Source organism: Zingiber officinale, chromosome 3B (assembly GCF_018446385.1).
Source record: "Zingiber officinale cultivar Zhangliang chromosome 3B, Zo_v1.1, whole genome shotgun sequence".
In the NCBI taxonomy this organism is placed as follows: Eukaryota; Viridiplantae; Streptophyta; class Magnoliopsida; order Zingiberales; family Zingiberaceae; genus Zingiber; species Zingiber officinale.
Window position 1 is genome coordinate 126680196 of NC_055991.1, and position 16488 is coordinate 126696683.

Here is a 16488-nt window from a genome sequence, read left to right on the forward strand (position 1 = left end):
ATCTCCAATGCAAAGTTAAAAACCTGAATAAAAAACTTTGAACCATTGTAGCGCTGAGATTTGAAATTTGTAGATGTAATTTAAGAGCGATATTGAAAATTAAAACCTACTTTTTTTTTCCTCAAAAGTCATATAATATACATGAAATCAGATAACTCGTACTATGAATTTGATAAAAAAATTTATTTGGAACTATAACCATGAAAAATATTTAAATAAGTATTCTTATTATATATTCCTGATAATAGCATAATATTCATATTGTATATTATTGATGCGATTATATTGATATTATAAAAAAAAAACCCTAACGTTAGAGTTGGAGATGCCCTAAGTAATCAAAAACGACACAATTCCTTAGGCCAAAAGCAAGCAAGCCAAGCAAATGATTCGAAAAAAATGATTCCCCGGGGACAAAGATGATTCTGATTAATTGCCAAAGATGAGTTGCACGGATGATGGTTCATTGCCAAAGATGATTCTGATTAACTCTACACATTTTTCAAAATAGATTTTTTTTAAAAAAAAAGAGAAAAAAAAAAAACACAATGGCTTGGATGGCTATCGAGAGACACGAAATGGTCACCTGCTTCGGTTAGTTTTCTTCGGCCAACTCTACCCTCTTAACAGTTAAACTTGACGCAAAGGGACGCCTTATCCTAAATGTTGTGCTTAATGCCCGGTTCAGTCCCAAACATTTTGAAGGGGCCAAATTAATCCTAAATGTTACTATTTTTTGACCAAATCAGTTCTTCCGTCATTTTTGGGGTTAAATTAGACGGAAATGTGCACGTGACTTGCACAAGCGACAAGTCTCATCATCTAAAACCCAATTCCACGACTTAATCTCCATTTCTCCAGTTTCACTCATGGAGCCCTAAATCTCATTTTCTTTTTCCCCAAAATCCAGTTGATGAACTCCAGCCTTCACGTGTTGGAAGGAAGTCCACAATGGTTTTGAACTACTGTGCCACCTTCATCTGACGAAGTGCATGCTCTATGTGGATGAATCTTGGTTCGAACAAGTAAAGGTAAATATTTTTAGAGATATAATAGTTTTTCTGTTATCTTTTCTAGACTAGTAATGGTTAGAAGAAATATATCTGATTTTATAACTATTTTAACATGGTTTAATTTAATAAGTTATTTTGTAAAGAAATTTGTTGCCGTTCCTTCTCCCGGAACCTTCTGGGAACTCCTACACTAGTTCCCCGATTTGATCAAGAAATCAATATAAAAAAAATAAAATCAAAATCATTGTGACCAGTAGCTGATGGCTTCTCTGTTTATCAAACTATACAGATATATATTTCAAAGCATCTTCACAAAGCTGCAATTTAGGTAATGTTGATAAACTATAATTTATTACTTAATATTGTTCCAGCCAATATATATTCAACAAAGCTAGAAATATATAATATATAAACTCATAAAAATGCATCTAACTTCCCATAAAAGGGTGATGTAGAAATATCAAAAGGTTAATATTATTTTTCATGTTGATTGCCTTTCATGCAATAGAAAGTATCTGGAGACTTCAAGTGAATATTAAATGAGTTTTTCTATTGTACAGGACTAAAATTAGAAATAAAATTTTTTTATTGGGGTGTTTCGTTCGTGTTTAGAGAGGGAATAAAAAAAATTGTGTACGAGTATTTGAAGCATAATTTACTTCAAAATTTTGATTTGATTTTATTTGTTATCAGAGTTGGAAGCAATTGGCTATCTATCTATCTAATGGCTAGAAGAAGTAAATTCTCACTCGAATTCACTCCAAATTATGGTAACTTTTTTGTTTATTTTTTGCACTAACGCACATTTATATTTGATACTTATTATATCATATATTTTTTGTTCAATAATTTTTTTTCATAGGATTAATTGAAGAACCCGATTGTGTTACAATTAAATTGTATTACAATAGAAGTTTGAAATCAAGTGGTACACATGATGAATACATTGGTGGAAGTGTTGAATACTTTGACTTCGTTGATCTTGATAAGTTTGGAATGATTGAGTTGTGGGGATTTGCAGAGGATCTTGGGCTTAAAGACAAAGATTCTATTAAGTTTTGGCACAAAGTTGGAGGAAGATTTATAAATGGGAGATGTTTGGAAAGCGATTTAGATGTGTTGAATATTAAAAGTAATATTCCGAAAAACTACGAGGTTGAAATTTATATAGTACACTTGGATGCTTCGAGAAGCGACCTTGGAGGCATCACAAACGTTAGCCATTGTCAGATAGATGGAACAAATGATGAAGATGACAATGTATTTTACGATAGTGAATATGATTTTTCAGAAGATGATAGGATGTTTGATAAGTTTGTGGACCATGACGTACAATCTCATAAAGGGAAACATGTTGCCCCCAGGGCGTAGCACAGACGGTGAGCGCATGGTATCTCTGGCGTAATGGCCAGGGGTCGATTCTCAGGAACTGACGACCTGGGGTTTACCCCGCCATGCGCCTATGGCCTGTGTACCTGCATGAACCTCCCTCCATATCCGTGGGGCCGGCACTAGGGGGGCCGCTAAGGTAGCGGATCTACCTTTATAAAGGGAAACATGTTTTTGATGAGAGGGAAATTATAGATAACTTGTCACATAGTTTGCAGGAAGATGACATTTGTGCAGATAGTGAGGGTTTGGAGAGTCATAATGATTCTGATGAGGAGGATGAAGTTAAAAATTATCCACAATTTGATTCGAAAAAGGAATCTGAAGATCCAAAATTAAGCCTTGGTTTGATTTTCAGCTCAAAAAAAGAAGCTAAATTTGCGATCCAAACTTATAATATCAAAAAGGGAAAGGCAATCAAGTTCACAAAGAATGATAATATTCGGCTGTGGGCTAATTGCAAACAAGATGATTGCCCATGGATTATTCACGTTGCCAAGATGAGTAACGATAGTTGTTGGCAAGTGAGAACTTTATTTGGGACGCACAATAATTGCTTTTGGGATTATACCAACAAGTCCATAAACTCAACTTGGTTAGCGAAGCAGTTTGTGAAAAGATTTGCCACAAATCCTAAATTGGGAACCAAGGAGTTTAGGAAGGAGGTTTGTACGATGCTGAAGGCCAACATTTCGAGGAAAGTGGCTTACTTAGCCAAGAGGAAGGCACTACAATTGGTTCAAGGGACTGCCGAGGAGCAATTTAGTAGAATAAGGAATTATTGTGCTGAGTTGAAAAGATCCGATGAAGGGGCCACAGTCGTTTTGAAGTTGATAGAGAATGACCAAGGTCCAAGGTTTCAAAGATTGTATGTTTGTTTTTCAGCGTGTAAGCAAGGATTTAAGGATGCTTGTCGGCCTATCATTGGTATTGATGGATGCTTCTTAAAAGAAAAACATGGTGGGCAGTTGTTATCGGCTGTAGGGATAGACCCAAACAACAACATATTTCTGATATGCTATGCATTGGTTGAGCGTGAGACGAAGGATAGTTGGACATGGTTTCTACGACTCTTAGATTCTGACATTGGTTTTGTTAATCAACATGCATGGACTTTTATGTCAGATAAGCAAAAGGGGTTGATCTCTGCAATTGAATTTTTGTTTCCTGATGCAGAACATAGATTGTGTGTTAGACACTTACATAGCAACATGAAACATGATGGATTTAAGAGTCTAGCAGTTAAGATTGCTTTATGGGCTGCGACAAAGGCAACTAGGATTGAAGATTTTCGACAGCGAATGGAGGAGCTCAAGAATATTGACCACAATGCATATGAATGGCTGGCAAAGAAGCCTGAAGATCAGTGGTCAAAGTCACATTTCAGCACCATTCCAAAATCTGACATCTTGTTGAATAATATGTGTGAAAGCTTCAATAGTTGTATACTAGATGCTAGGGATAAGCCTATCATTGAGATGTTTGAGTCAATACGAAATCTTTTGATGAATAGATTTTTGTTGAATCGAGAGAAGGCTGAGAAATGGAAGAGCCAAATTTGTCCCAAGATTAGAGATCTGTTGGCGAAGATAAGTATGGATGCTGCTGCTTATTCCCCCATGAAATCAGATGAGATGCACTACCAGATAACGAGGTCAGATGATCATCTTGATCAACATTCAGTTGACTTATCGACTAGGACTTGCAGTTGTAGAAAATGGGATTTGACAGGAATTCCTTGCAAGCACGCTGTATGCGCAATTTGGTGCAAAAAAGATAATCCAGAGGCATATGTCCATCACTGTTACTTGACCGACACATATCGAAGGTGTTATGCATTGCCAATAATGCCTGTCAATGGACCAAATTTGTGGCCTGCTTGTGACTTGCCCCCACCTTTACCTCCCTTTTACAAAGAAAAAATTGGAAGGCCGACAAAACTACGAAGAAGGGAACCAGATGAACCTCCTACATCTTCTCAAAAAAATGCAACTTCTCAAAAAAATACAGCAGCTCAAAATAATAAATTGAAAGGTGCAAAAAGATGCAACAAATGCAGGATCTGTGGTGGATCAGGACATAATCAAAGGACTTGCAAGGGAAATAATGATGTCCACCAATGGGGAGCAATGCCGCAAGAAGACAACTCACAACAAAGCAATGCTTTACCAGACGAAGCTCCAACGGATCTCAGAGACAATACATTGGCACCCAGCAAAAAGGAAAAACTACAGGTAATCTCAAATCAAAGCAAATCTATTACTTTTTTTTATGCTTTCTTATATTTATTTGTATATATTCTTCTGTAATTACACAGGTGAGAAGACCACGTCAAGTTGGGGTGTGTATTCAAGGGAGCTCATACTCAATATCCTCTATAAATGTAAGTTGCTTTAATTCTTTGATACTAGTTTTAATAGTTGTATAAATTATCAAATCAGTTTTTCATGTTTTCTAATTAATTATTCTATCTTAACAATTATAGGTTAACCAGTCAATTAATATTCACAAACCTGCTTTTGTGAAAGACGGAACTAGCTTCACAACAATCTCGAGACTGAGATCTTACACAGATGCTCGATGTAGAATGAGACCATCATTGTCTTCACCAGTAAATTTTGTCTTGAAGCCTAGCTCATCTCAAGGATCTATAAGCAAGATATAATTTTGTTTCCATGTAATAGTCTTTTGGGTGTTTTATCTTGACTTTCAATGTTATACTTATCCATGGTTTGATCATGTAGTGGTGCTATTATATGTATAGATAACCAGTCAATCTCATAATCAATTGGATGTGTATTTGGGATTGATGTGATTTTTGTATGATGATTCTGATAACATTTTGAACATGCATATTATTTAAAATAATTCCAAGTTCAAATAGTGGATATAATTGAAAGAGATTCCGAATTGTATGGAATAGATTCTAAAAATTTATTTAAAACTGCTATAGATGGTATGGAATAGATTCTAAAAGTTTATTTAAAACTGCTATAGATGGTATGGAATACAATCGTGGAATTGGATTTTAGATTAAGAAATTTGTGGCTTGTGCAAGTCACGTGCATATTTTCCGTCTAATTTAACCCCCAAAATGACGGAAGAACTGATTTGGTCAAAAAACGATAACGTTTAGGACTAATTTAACCCTTTCAAAATGTTTGGGACTGAACCGGGCATTAGACATAACATTTAGGACTAAATCAGGTCTTTTCCCCAATTCCTTAGGCCAAAAGCAAGCAAGCCAAGCAAATGATTCGAAAAAAATGATTCCCCGGGGACAAAGATGATTCTGATTAATTGCCAAAGATGAGTTGCACGGATGATGGTTCATTGCCAAAGATGATTCTGATTAACTCTACACATTTTTCAAAATAGATTTTTTTTAAAAAAAAAGAGAAAAAAAAAAAACACAATGGCTTGGATGGCTATCGAGAGACACGAAATGGTCACCTGCTTCGGTTAGTTTTCTTCGGCCAACTCTACCCTCTTAACAGTTAAACTTGACGCAAAGGGACGCCTTATCCTTCGCAGCCGATTGCAGCTCAGTTCTCGCCCCCTCCAGCTTGACCTTGACTCCATTTAGCATAGAACTGGCTCCATTTAGCATAGAGCTCATCCCTTCCATCTTGGATCTGGCCGCCTCCAATTCAGCCTTGCTCTCGTCGAGCTCAACCAGGACCTTAGCCATCCGTTCTGAGAGGTGCAATTTTTCAGCTTCGATTGCCTTAGCCTTCTTCTCCCAGTACTCAGCCAAGGACCGTAGCTTAGTCTCTTGAGCTTTTTCAGCTTCGATTGCCTTAGCCTTCTTCTCCCAGTACTCAGCCAAGGACCGTAGCTTAGTCTCTTGAGCTTGGGACGCGGCGTAATCTGCACTGAGACGCGAAATCCGCTCCTTCAACTCCGTCTGGAACACCAAGTTCTGTCATGAAAAGCACTTATCAACTAACCAGCATAAGCACACAAGAAATGAAAAGCAACAGCACATGTGACAGTCTGAAATATACCTTCTCCAACAAGTCCGTTATTGACAAACTTCGCAGAGCTTGCCGCTCCTCAGGCGTAGGCAAACTTGGCCGAGCTGCAGGTGGTAGCATAAGCGAAGACTGGGGGATCTTCGCGCTCCAGGATGATGGCTGAAATGGGACAAAATCCGAGCCCCAATCTGTCCAAGAAGACGATCTAGGGGAGGTTGAGGGCTGGGGACTTTCGCGCTCCAGGCTGATGGCTGCCCACCCCAGCTCGAATCTGAGGGCTGCTCACCCCAGCTCGAATCTGAGGGCTGGGGACTCTTCGCGCTCCAGGCTGATGGCTGCTCACCCAAGCTCGAATCTGGCCAACTAGACCATCTAGGGGAGGTTGGGGGCTGGGGACTCTGCTCCCAGTTTCTTGGAGGTTTTACTGGAGCACCCTCTAGGGCCTCTGAGTCCTTGGAGAGCGACTGGCTCCTTTGAACTAGCCCAGTGTCAGCCCCTCCAAGGGAGGCGGCAGCTTGAGAGACTGAAGGAGATAAATGGGACGGCTGAGATGATTTCACTTGACGGAGCTCCTCGGAGAACGCCCGCTGCCTTTTCAACATTTGGACCTTCAAGGACTTCAACGCTTCCTCTCCTGCATAGGGACGAAACTCAGGTCAAATCTCAGACAGAGCCACAAAAGCTATTTTCAACGAATAAAGGACAGTAACTGAACTCGTGTTCATAGGAGCTTTTATGTCGGTCACTTCTTCGGAATTCATCAAGTAAAATTGGATCAAGGGGAGAAGATGAACAATACAACGGGAGGAGAAGATGAAACGAGGAAGAAATGCAGAGAGAGAGAGAGAGAGTCCCACGTTAAAGCGGGCGTCCTGCGACTGACCCACCACTTTTTAGACGCGTACCAAAATTGCACCCACAGCACTCCGTCGCTACGAGTACGGCTATGGCAGTCGAGATGGCGACAAACGACGGGGTGCGACGGGTTGTTCTCCGGGAACTGCAGCGGTGGAAGCCAGCTAATTGCCCGGACACCCCGTCCCGAGGAGGCGCTCGTATGCGGACGCGGATGCGGCAGGGCCCCACCACCGCACGAATCATTGCGTTGTCTAAATGGCCTGTCACGGTAACGTTACGGTAACTTAAGGAAAAATTTCAGTGAAATGTTAAAGATAGACACATAAATTTATGAACTCATTTTATGTGTTTATTCTTGAATATTTCATTGAGATTTTTTCCTTAAACATATCATTTTTCTTAAAATTAAGGCATAATTTTTTCAATAAAAAAATTTCTATCATTTATTTTATTAATAGATACAAGAAAAACATAATTCATCAACATAATTAATCATCTCAAAATTAGATGAAATTAATAGAATCAGATAGAAAAAAATAGTACATTATCCATTTTCATTCATAAAATTATACCATATATAAAAAAAATGATGATATATCCTTTTTAATTTATAAAATTATATAATATACCTAAGCAAATGACACATATAGCATTTTTATTTACAAAATTAGATTACATGTATCTACCTAGATTGTAATCAAGTAAATAGTATGGTCCTCTTACTTTTCTTTATTTAGTTGTTTAATTAAGTTATTATTATTACTTTGCTGGTCTAATATAATCAAAGGATCGAAAAGGAGATTTTTATTTTTACTTTTTCACAGATAATTCACCCCCTTTTGTCAGTCTTGTTTTACCAACACTTCTAACTCTTTTGTATTAGAATACATAAAATAGTCATAACATTAATAAATCATTCGGTTCTTACAGACTAACATTCATAAGACTAATCCTATAAAAATCAAACGACATACGTTAGTATTAGATAACCAACCACTAATTCATATGTCTGAAAAGAATCAAACGATAATTTTCTTATTATGACACAAAAGGAATTTAAAACACATTAATAACATAATAGAAAATATTTTGATAGGAAAGGACACTCACTAACCTTTTGTACTTTTACAATTAAATTTAAAACACAAACATAAATCAGAAACAATTTGTAAGTGATACAAGCATAAACAATTCTATATAAATGTTCATTTAAAGCAAGTTTTATGACTTTAGAAGAGAGCCAGACAAACATTAATTTCGATTGTTGTAGTTATACGAGCATGCTTCCAAGCAAAGCAACTTTTCTTAAATGGTACTTTTAAAGCTTCATTTAGAGCAACTTGTTAGAATAAGTAACATATTCTTTGTTAGCACCAGATCAGAAATTTTGGCACAAATTATGGCAAAATTCTAACAATTAATGAACAAATTGTAGAAAAAATATAGCAAAATTCTCTAGCATCAGTACCGTAGAACAAGTATCATAATATAGCACTAAGTAGCTAATTAAGACTCTCTAACTAACTTCAAGGAAGAACAACTACAGCGTTACAAATTAAATCAACATTTCAAGTTTTGATAAGATCAAGAATCATCAATTTTTCTAATAAAATGATTCATAATAAAATGTTACATAGCCGAATAAAATGGTTTCTAATAAAATGTCTCTAATAAAATAAGAAATTCACATTGATCCCAAATGTGATTTCATACTTCCAAAATCTACAAGGAGAGAAATTGATTAACATAGCTATGAACAAGGGTTAGGTATTTATCTAATTCTGTACATTAAGTGCTCATACAAGTGATTTCAGAATGCTTGTGATACAAAATTTTAACTCATGATTGTGTGGATGAATTGATGGAGAAATTGATAAGGGAAATATACCCGCTTCTATGTATAAACATGTGACTTACATATATCTGCTTCCATATAGCTAATTAGAAAAATTCTGCATGAGAAATTAGAAAGTGGACACTAAAGATGAATTTGACATCAGATTCAGAAAACTAAGTTCGTGATTGTGAAAAAAAAAAACTATCTTCGATGATTTCCAGCAATAGGAACATGAAGACAAGAAGAATCCATAATTGGTAAAAAAAAATTCATTACCATCTATGAAGGTTAGCTTTTGGCTACATATGGTTATGCAAGTTGTAAGTGACTAAAAACACTACAAAAGTACCCAATTCACATACATGCTCTTATTATTCTCCCTAGCAGTTTCACCAGAATGTCCATTTATTTCAGTTCCACATAGCAAGTTCTTTATAAAACCTTGAGTAAAATATGATAAGGCAACTAAAATTGACATATACTGACATATTAAAGGAAGGTTGCAGGTTATTTAGATGCTTATTAGTAGACAATCAAAAAATAAGATCTTATTCTCCTCGAACATGAAGTAATATCTAATGATATCCACAGAAGCTAAGTTGAGTTAAACAAGAGATAATAACAGTAATAGGTCGACAAGGTAAGATATAATTGTAGGATCAATAGGGTGAAATATAATTGTAGGATCGATTGCATGTGAGATGCTGCACCAACAATAATTTCATAAGAAAAAAACCTTTTGAAATGGTTTAAACAATATGTTTTGCACAAATCTATAAAAGAAAAACTTTTATCGAATGTAACAGTTTTTCAACAAAGAGACAATCTTGCACCAATCCCTAAAAATCATTAACTGAGAAATAACTCATGCTTTCATGAAATAACATACCTAGTACTTCTATCTATCCATTCATCATCTGCCTCTGCCTCATCAGTTGAACTTCCACTCAAGAAAAAGTCATCCTGCCTCTGTCCATGAAAAACAAAACTTAATGTTTATACAAATTCTAACTCAATGATTGTGTGGAAAGAATGCTTGATTAGGGATTGTGAATGAACAGGGTCGTCTCAAGATTCCTTGAGGCTCTAAGCAAAAAAGTTTAAAAAACAAATTTTTTTAATATATTTTTAATTTTCTTTAACATTTTTCATTTAGATTTGGGACCAAAAATAATAATTTTAAAAAAATATTTTTAAAATTAGTTATTAAAAAGAATTAAATATTATTTTTTAAAAAAATAATTTTTGATATAAAATTTAGTTTTCTGATGGGTATTTTGATAATAATTTTATTTTTTATTAATAAAATTATTAAATTATTTAATCTTTTTATAAAAATGTCAAATAGACTTTATTAATTTTAATTTAAAAAAAAAAAAATTTGCAAATGCATTTTACTTTGTATTTTATGATAAAAAAATCTCTAATTCATATTATTATCGAGAAATAAAAAGAAAGAACGAGGAAGAAAAATTATCAACAAAGGAAGAGAAGGACGTTCTCTGCGAGTATCATCGGTGAGGAAGGAGAAATATGCAAAATCGCTAATGAAAAAAGAAAAGGGCACAATGCATTGATGAGTGAACTATTAGGATTTTTAAGAAATATTGAGGAGAAAAGAATTCATTAGGTCTTATAAGAATAGTATTACTAATTGTAAAATAAAATAGGAATTGGAGTAATAATAAAAAAATAAAGACATATGTCAATTTAAAAATGAATTATATTTAAGGCAGAATAAAATTTCATATAAAATTATGATAAGTAATTATTAAGGAAATAAAGATAAGTACAAGGTATAAATAGGAAGTGGAATAGATAATGAATTAATTGATAAGGTGCCATTAATAAATTAGTAAGACATTTATAATTAATTAATATTAATGATGCTAATTTAATTTTTTTTAATATCTTTAATTAATTAATTAATGGACCCCAATAAAATTGGGGCCCTAGGCATAGATCTTAATGGCCTATACCTTAGCCGGACCTGTGAGTGAATAATCAAAATCATGGCGGTCTTGTAGATATCCGCATCAAAACTTCCTAGTTTAGAAAAGGATTAGGGACCTGTTTGGAAGATCGACTCCTTCCAAGGTGAAGAACAAGAAGAAGAAAAGGGATCATGATACTGGTAGCGGTTGTAGCGGAGATGCTTGAGAAGTACACAACGTTGGTGGCACAGGTGCTGGAGCAGTTGGTCCAAAGCGCCCTAGCCGCTTCACGTGCTGTAGCAGGCGATGGGGCCTCTGCCTCGCCAGGCTTCCGACAAGCAATCATCCCTTGCTGGGCTCCTCCTTGCTTGTTACAGAGAGGGAAGAAGATCTTGCTGAGCTCCTCCTTGCTTGCTGCGGAGAGGGAAGAGCTGCGAAGAGGGAAGGAAATTAAAGGAGGCGGAGGTAAGGGGGAAAGGGAAGTTTAGGGTAAAATAAATTAATAGGTTGAGATGACATTTATAAAATTTGTCACGATAGGAGTTTAATATATAATGTTTTTTTAAATGATTGTTTTTAATAATTGTCATTAAAGAATATTTATAGTTGCATCTTAAATCAGATGTCAGTATGAAAATGTAACAATAGTCGTTATTTATAGTAGTGCACGCGTGAGGAGTTTGTTTCTAGGAGTGAGGCATTTGGCAGAAAAATAATTGTGGGGAGGATTTTTACATAAAAGGTTTAGGTAAAAATTAATTAGGAAGGTGAGATAGAGTGAGAGTAGTGATTTTTGAATACGAATTAGTTTTTTTTTAATATATTCATATTTAAAAAATTATTATTTTTAATATATTGGGTTAAATTAATATTTGAAAGTATAAATATAATTAGGAGAACTAGACGAATACATAGAAATTAGTTTCATGTTAACCCGAAGATACTTGGTCCATCAGTCAATTTTATCCAAAACTGGTCGATGGACTAAACGACATCGGATTGATATAAAACTAGTTCCTATATGTTCGGGTAGTTTCCTGATTATATCTGTGTCCTCAAACACCAATTTAACCCAATATATTAAGAACAATAATTTTTTAAACATAATTGTATTCAACAAAAATTCATTAATGTTCAAAAAATCACTGTTCTCAATATATTGATCAAATTGACGTTTGAGAGTATGAATATAATCGACAGAATTAGTCGAATACATAGGAACTAGTTTCATATCAATTCAAAGTCGTTTCCATCAACCAATTTTTCTCAAAATCAATTTTAATTTAAAAAAAAAAAGTAAATGAGTTGACTGATTTGCTCACAATTTTAAATTTTTGATATAAAGAGAAATCAATTCAATTAATAGTCGACTGATTTTTAAATAGAAAATTGATTCAACTGTTTTTTTTTAGACAACTGATTAGGGGTAAAATGAAAAATAATTATATGATTTGATCATTTTAAAACTACCATACACAATTTTGTAATTTTGATACTCTACCCATAGTTATGTAAAAAGTTGCGCCAAACTACTGAAACATAGGGGTGTTCATTATTCGGGTCAATCTATTAACCTGTCCGATCCAAATAATATTCAGATTATTTAATTCGATTAAATAAAATTTGAGTCGATTGAATGAACTGACTCGAAACATTAATTGATTAATAATTAGATTTTGGATATAGCTTTCCATCCAAGGTTTTTTTTCTTATATTAAATGAAAATATTTTATTAAATTTAGAGTTTATATATTTGTAAATGTAAATTATTTGGAGTTTATTTATTTGAAGATCATTGAAAATTTAAAATGAAAAAAATAGATTAATTGATACCTGAACCGAATAATTTGAATTAATTTTGGGTAAGATTTATAGTTAATTCGATTTAATTCTTAGTTGAATTTAAAAAATTATAAAATCTAAATAACCCAAATGGAATAATCCAAATAATCCGAATTGATCCAAAAGAACACCCCTAAGTGAAACATAACTGGAGAAAAGTTTCACAGCAGGGGGAAAATATTGTACACATCTCCCCTCAAATCAAGAAAAGAAAAGCTTAAACTATCAACTTCGTTACAAGTCCATACTCATGAGATCACTTTGAAGAACAAAAAACAAGGCCAGAACAAAAAAAACTGAGGAAAAAAATTGCAATAAGCACAACACAACCTGATTCTGCAAAAGAAAATAGGGCTTGAAAATTTGGTAAACACCAGCTTCTGCCCTTCCAAGTTATTCCAGCTGTAATTTCCTCAGTTCTTACATTTGGTGCGTGCTACTGTATTTTCCTGCAGCATTTGATCCATGGCTATATTGTTCCGACTAAATCCTTCAAAGTGATTATACTCCTTTGAAATATATGACTAGTGTAAAATATATGAGAATGATTGTCCCCAGGCTAGACCTGCAAAAGGAGTGCCACATTGATAACTCTCTGTACTACTTGCAAAATTCAAATTAAACAGCTAAAATAAAAACAAAACAAAAGATTGCAAGTATGTTTTTGAACAATTAAGGGCCATGGAAGTGGTAGATAATCATCATAACTGGTTGCTAAGAAATCTACTATGTTTGGTATGAGAGGATGGAATGGAGTAAAGGGTGAATGAAAATGAAGATCCATGTAATGGTAAGTTTAAATGATCTATTTTATTCTTTTGTTTGGTTCTATTCATTAAATGATATAATGGAATTATTTATACTATGTTTGGTATGTCGAATGGGCTAGGCATGAGTTGTCCGACTTGCAAGCAATGACAAACCGTAAGAGCAATGACAATTATATGCTTATAGTGGTTTCAAATTAACCAAGTATTCATAGAATAACACTCACATAGATGCAAAAAGGAGAAGTATTTTCTTCGGATTGATAGTCATGAAGTGGTTGAACTTCCTCATCCTTCCATCTCCCATATCTGCTGATAGATTAGAGATATTTGCCATAGGTGGGATTCCTGCAAAAGGTCTGCTGAGAACCAATTGTTGTTCGATTGCAACTTGACAACAAGGGACCCTTCCTACCAAATTTTGCATCATCAATTAACAAATCTGTAGAAGTCTTGAAGGGCATTATTTCCCTTTCAAGATCATTTTGTAATGTGTTCTAGAATTTCTGACAGGGATACACATTCCCTTACCTTTGCCAACGACTTTCTTGGTTGCTCCATCTATATCTTGCTCCTCTACATTCCGCCGATCTATTCTTGATGAACCTTTACGAGATAGAGTTTTCTGCGTAAGGAAAAAGGAAGTGTCAACTGCCTAATCAGCCAAGTCTGTTGTTAGTTAGAGAATTTCTTGTTCAGTAAACAAAAGCATTTGTTCAAAGTTACCATCACTTTTGGGCTTGGAGAGCAACTCTCAGAGGTTTGTGTCAGGTTCTCAATATCTAGAACCAAACTTCCCGCTTTATCAAGAGGTGGACCATGGCTCTGCAAGCAACGATGGGTTATTAAAGATAATGACATTTACTTTAAAAGTATGGATTGATATAATTCGACAGAGTTATCAAAGATACTGATGTTTCTTCAATCTATTAACTTGATACGATCGTGAATTTGACAAAACAACAAAATGGTGAGAAATCAAGGGTTTTGCCTTGATAATTAAACTTGCTGAGACTAACTATCATTCTGATTCTGACCCATCAAAAACCATCTATCTATACAACTACAACTAAAACTTAGAGATAACCTGGTTTTGGTTGAATTATTGAATAGTGGATCTAGATCGATCTGTCACACTATTTCCCTGATAAAATGAATTATAATTAGGTACAATTAGAATAGCTAAAAGCTTCTATATTTGGAATGTCATCCAACCATAGAAAAAAGGATTGACCTTCAGCCACTAAATCTACTACATGCCTTTTAAACTGAAACCCCACACAAGGTCAGAATTGATCCTTCAATAAAGATTACTACAAAACCCCATGAGCTTTCCTCTATGATTCTGGCTGTTTCACCCAGTTTAGCCACAAAGTGAACTAGGAAACCATCTCGTCATAAACCTCTCGTTCTTGATATTAGAATTTCGAGCATAAAAAGCCAAGAGGGAAAAGAAAAATGAATTCCACTTACCTCCATGAGAACTTCCTCCATTTCAGCTAATAGATCTGCCAACAAAAAGTCTAAGAGTAAATACATCATCCAATTGCTTTTGGTAATCAACCAGCAAAAATAATGTAGCTGAAAACTCAGGCCCTACATAAAGGGCACTTTTTGGTCTCAAAAGCAATGTAGCTAAGGAAAATAATTTCTGAAAGAAAAAAGTTCAGCTATGTTAATGTGTACCGCAAATATTCCAACAATAAACGAGAGGATAGAACTACCGGCTCAGGAATCATTTATTCCATTTTCAAACAGTGAAGCCTATCCCACAAGTTATAAATAACAAAATTAAAGGCATGCACTCCAATTCTATCAAAATACTTCTGCAATAAAGGCGACAGAAACATCCATCAAGAACGACGGCGAGCAATCGTGGCAAAAGGAGAAGAAGAAAAACGAAAAGTCGAGACTTTGAAGGGGAAAACTCTCAGCTTTCGTTCCGTTCTCCCTCGAGCAGGGAAATAAAAGAACACACGATCGAATCAAGAGAATGAAGTGGGGAACGAACAACTCGCTGAAGATTTCCTTCTTTCTTTGTCCAAAAAGGCTACTTGCTGATCCTATTCTCAAATGCTGGCATCGATCGATGAGAGTGTGGCCTGACTCGGCTAAATGGGGGGTGTTGAGGCAGCAGAGAGCTATACTGAAACACAGAGCTGGCAGGTCTGCCAATATTTAATTCTCTCTCACAAGCACACACCCACTCATAAAATATAATGTGACTGCAATCGAAGTAAAAGCTGTGTCATTGCGTGGAGAACCCGTGCTGGTAATGCTGTGAACTTGAGGTACGTTTGGCACTTAGCAGGGAGCCGAGCTCTGAAGCAATAATGCACGGCGACGGTGGGGAACATAGCTTCTTTAATTTTACTCCATTTCCACCACCTTTTTAACCTTTTTGCCCAGCGAAAGTGCTCTTTTCAGAGATCGAAAGGTTAAAAGATAAATCAAGACGTTTTTTTTTTTTTTTACATAATTAATTATGCAAATGCATAATCAAAGTTTTATTATACAATGGTAAAGCACTTGATAATTAAGAGGTACAAAATTTAAATCTCACTAGGTTTCAATATGTTACAGTGTACTTCAAACATATAACTCAGGGAAAGATTCTCTATCTGTTGTACATAACAAAAAATTGCATCTCATTGCAATTATTTTGTTGCATTTTTTATTTGCTCCTATAAAAAAAAATCAAACTGTAATTAATTTAGCAAGTGCATCTAAGCAGATTAGGTAAAAAGTGCTAGTTATAAGATTTTTTAGAATATATAAATTTCTTAAAAAATAGAGAAGATTAATACAAATTTTGACATAAAATTTTAAAAATTGCAACATGTATTATAAATTTAAAAAATGTAAAAAAAT

The 16488-nt window shown here is 34.8% G+C and overlaps 2 protein-coding genes across 15 annotated transcripts; both read right to left on the reverse strand.

Moving 5' to 3' along the window:
• Positions 1 to 447: 447 nt before the first annotated feature.
• LOC121967631 lies at positions 448 to 11527 on the reverse strand. 12 transcript variants are annotated; one of them, XM_042517974.1, is made up of 5 exons: positions 11145 to 11527; positions 9964 to 10043; positions 7285 to 7497; positions 6410 to 7013; positions 5667 to 6324 (listed from the first exon to the last, which is right to left on the reverse strand). In XM_042517974.1, exons 1-4 carry the CDS (start codon positions 11352 to 11354, stop codon positions 6869 to 6871), a joined length of 648 nt encoding a protein of 215 aa, XP_042373908.1. In that variant the 5' UTR covers positions 11355 to 11527; the 3' UTR covers positions 5667 to 6324; positions 6410 to 6868. The 12 variants fall into 12 exon arrangements, 7 of the variants coding, with proteins under 7 accessions (XP_042373910.1, XP_042373908.1, XP_042373907.1 ...); XM_042517973.1 differs by having other exon boundaries at positions 7267 to 7497; XM_042517971.1 differs by having other exon boundaries at positions 7267 to 7497; positions 9964 to 10037; positions 11145 to 11513.
• Positions 11528 to 12946: 1419 nt separating this feature from the next.
• On the reverse strand, positions 12947 to 15857 carry LOC121967632. 3 transcript variants are annotated; one of them, XR_006107820.1, is made up of 6 exons: positions 15629 to 15857; positions 15091 to 15125; positions 14344 to 14442; positions 14149 to 14242; positions 13845 to 14024; positions 12947 to 13415 (listed from the first exon to the last, which is right to left on the reverse strand). XR_006107820.1 is itself a non-coding variant. In XM_042517979.1 (6 exons), exons 2-6 carry the CDS (start codon positions 15109 to 15111, stop codon positions 13352 to 13354), a joined length of 399 nt encoding a protein of 132 aa, XP_042373913.1. In that variant the 5' UTR covers positions 15112 to 15125; positions 15629 to 15856; the 3' UTR covers positions 12947 to 13351. The 3 variants fall into 3 exon arrangements, 2 of the variants coding, with proteins under 2 accessions (XP_042373913.1, XP_042373912.1); XM_042517979.1 differs by having other exon boundaries at positions 13845 to 13965; positions 15629 to 15856; XM_042517978.1 differs by having other exon boundaries at positions 13845 to 14028; positions 15629 to 15854.
• Between the last annotated feature and the right edge of the window lie 631 nt (positions 15858 to 16488).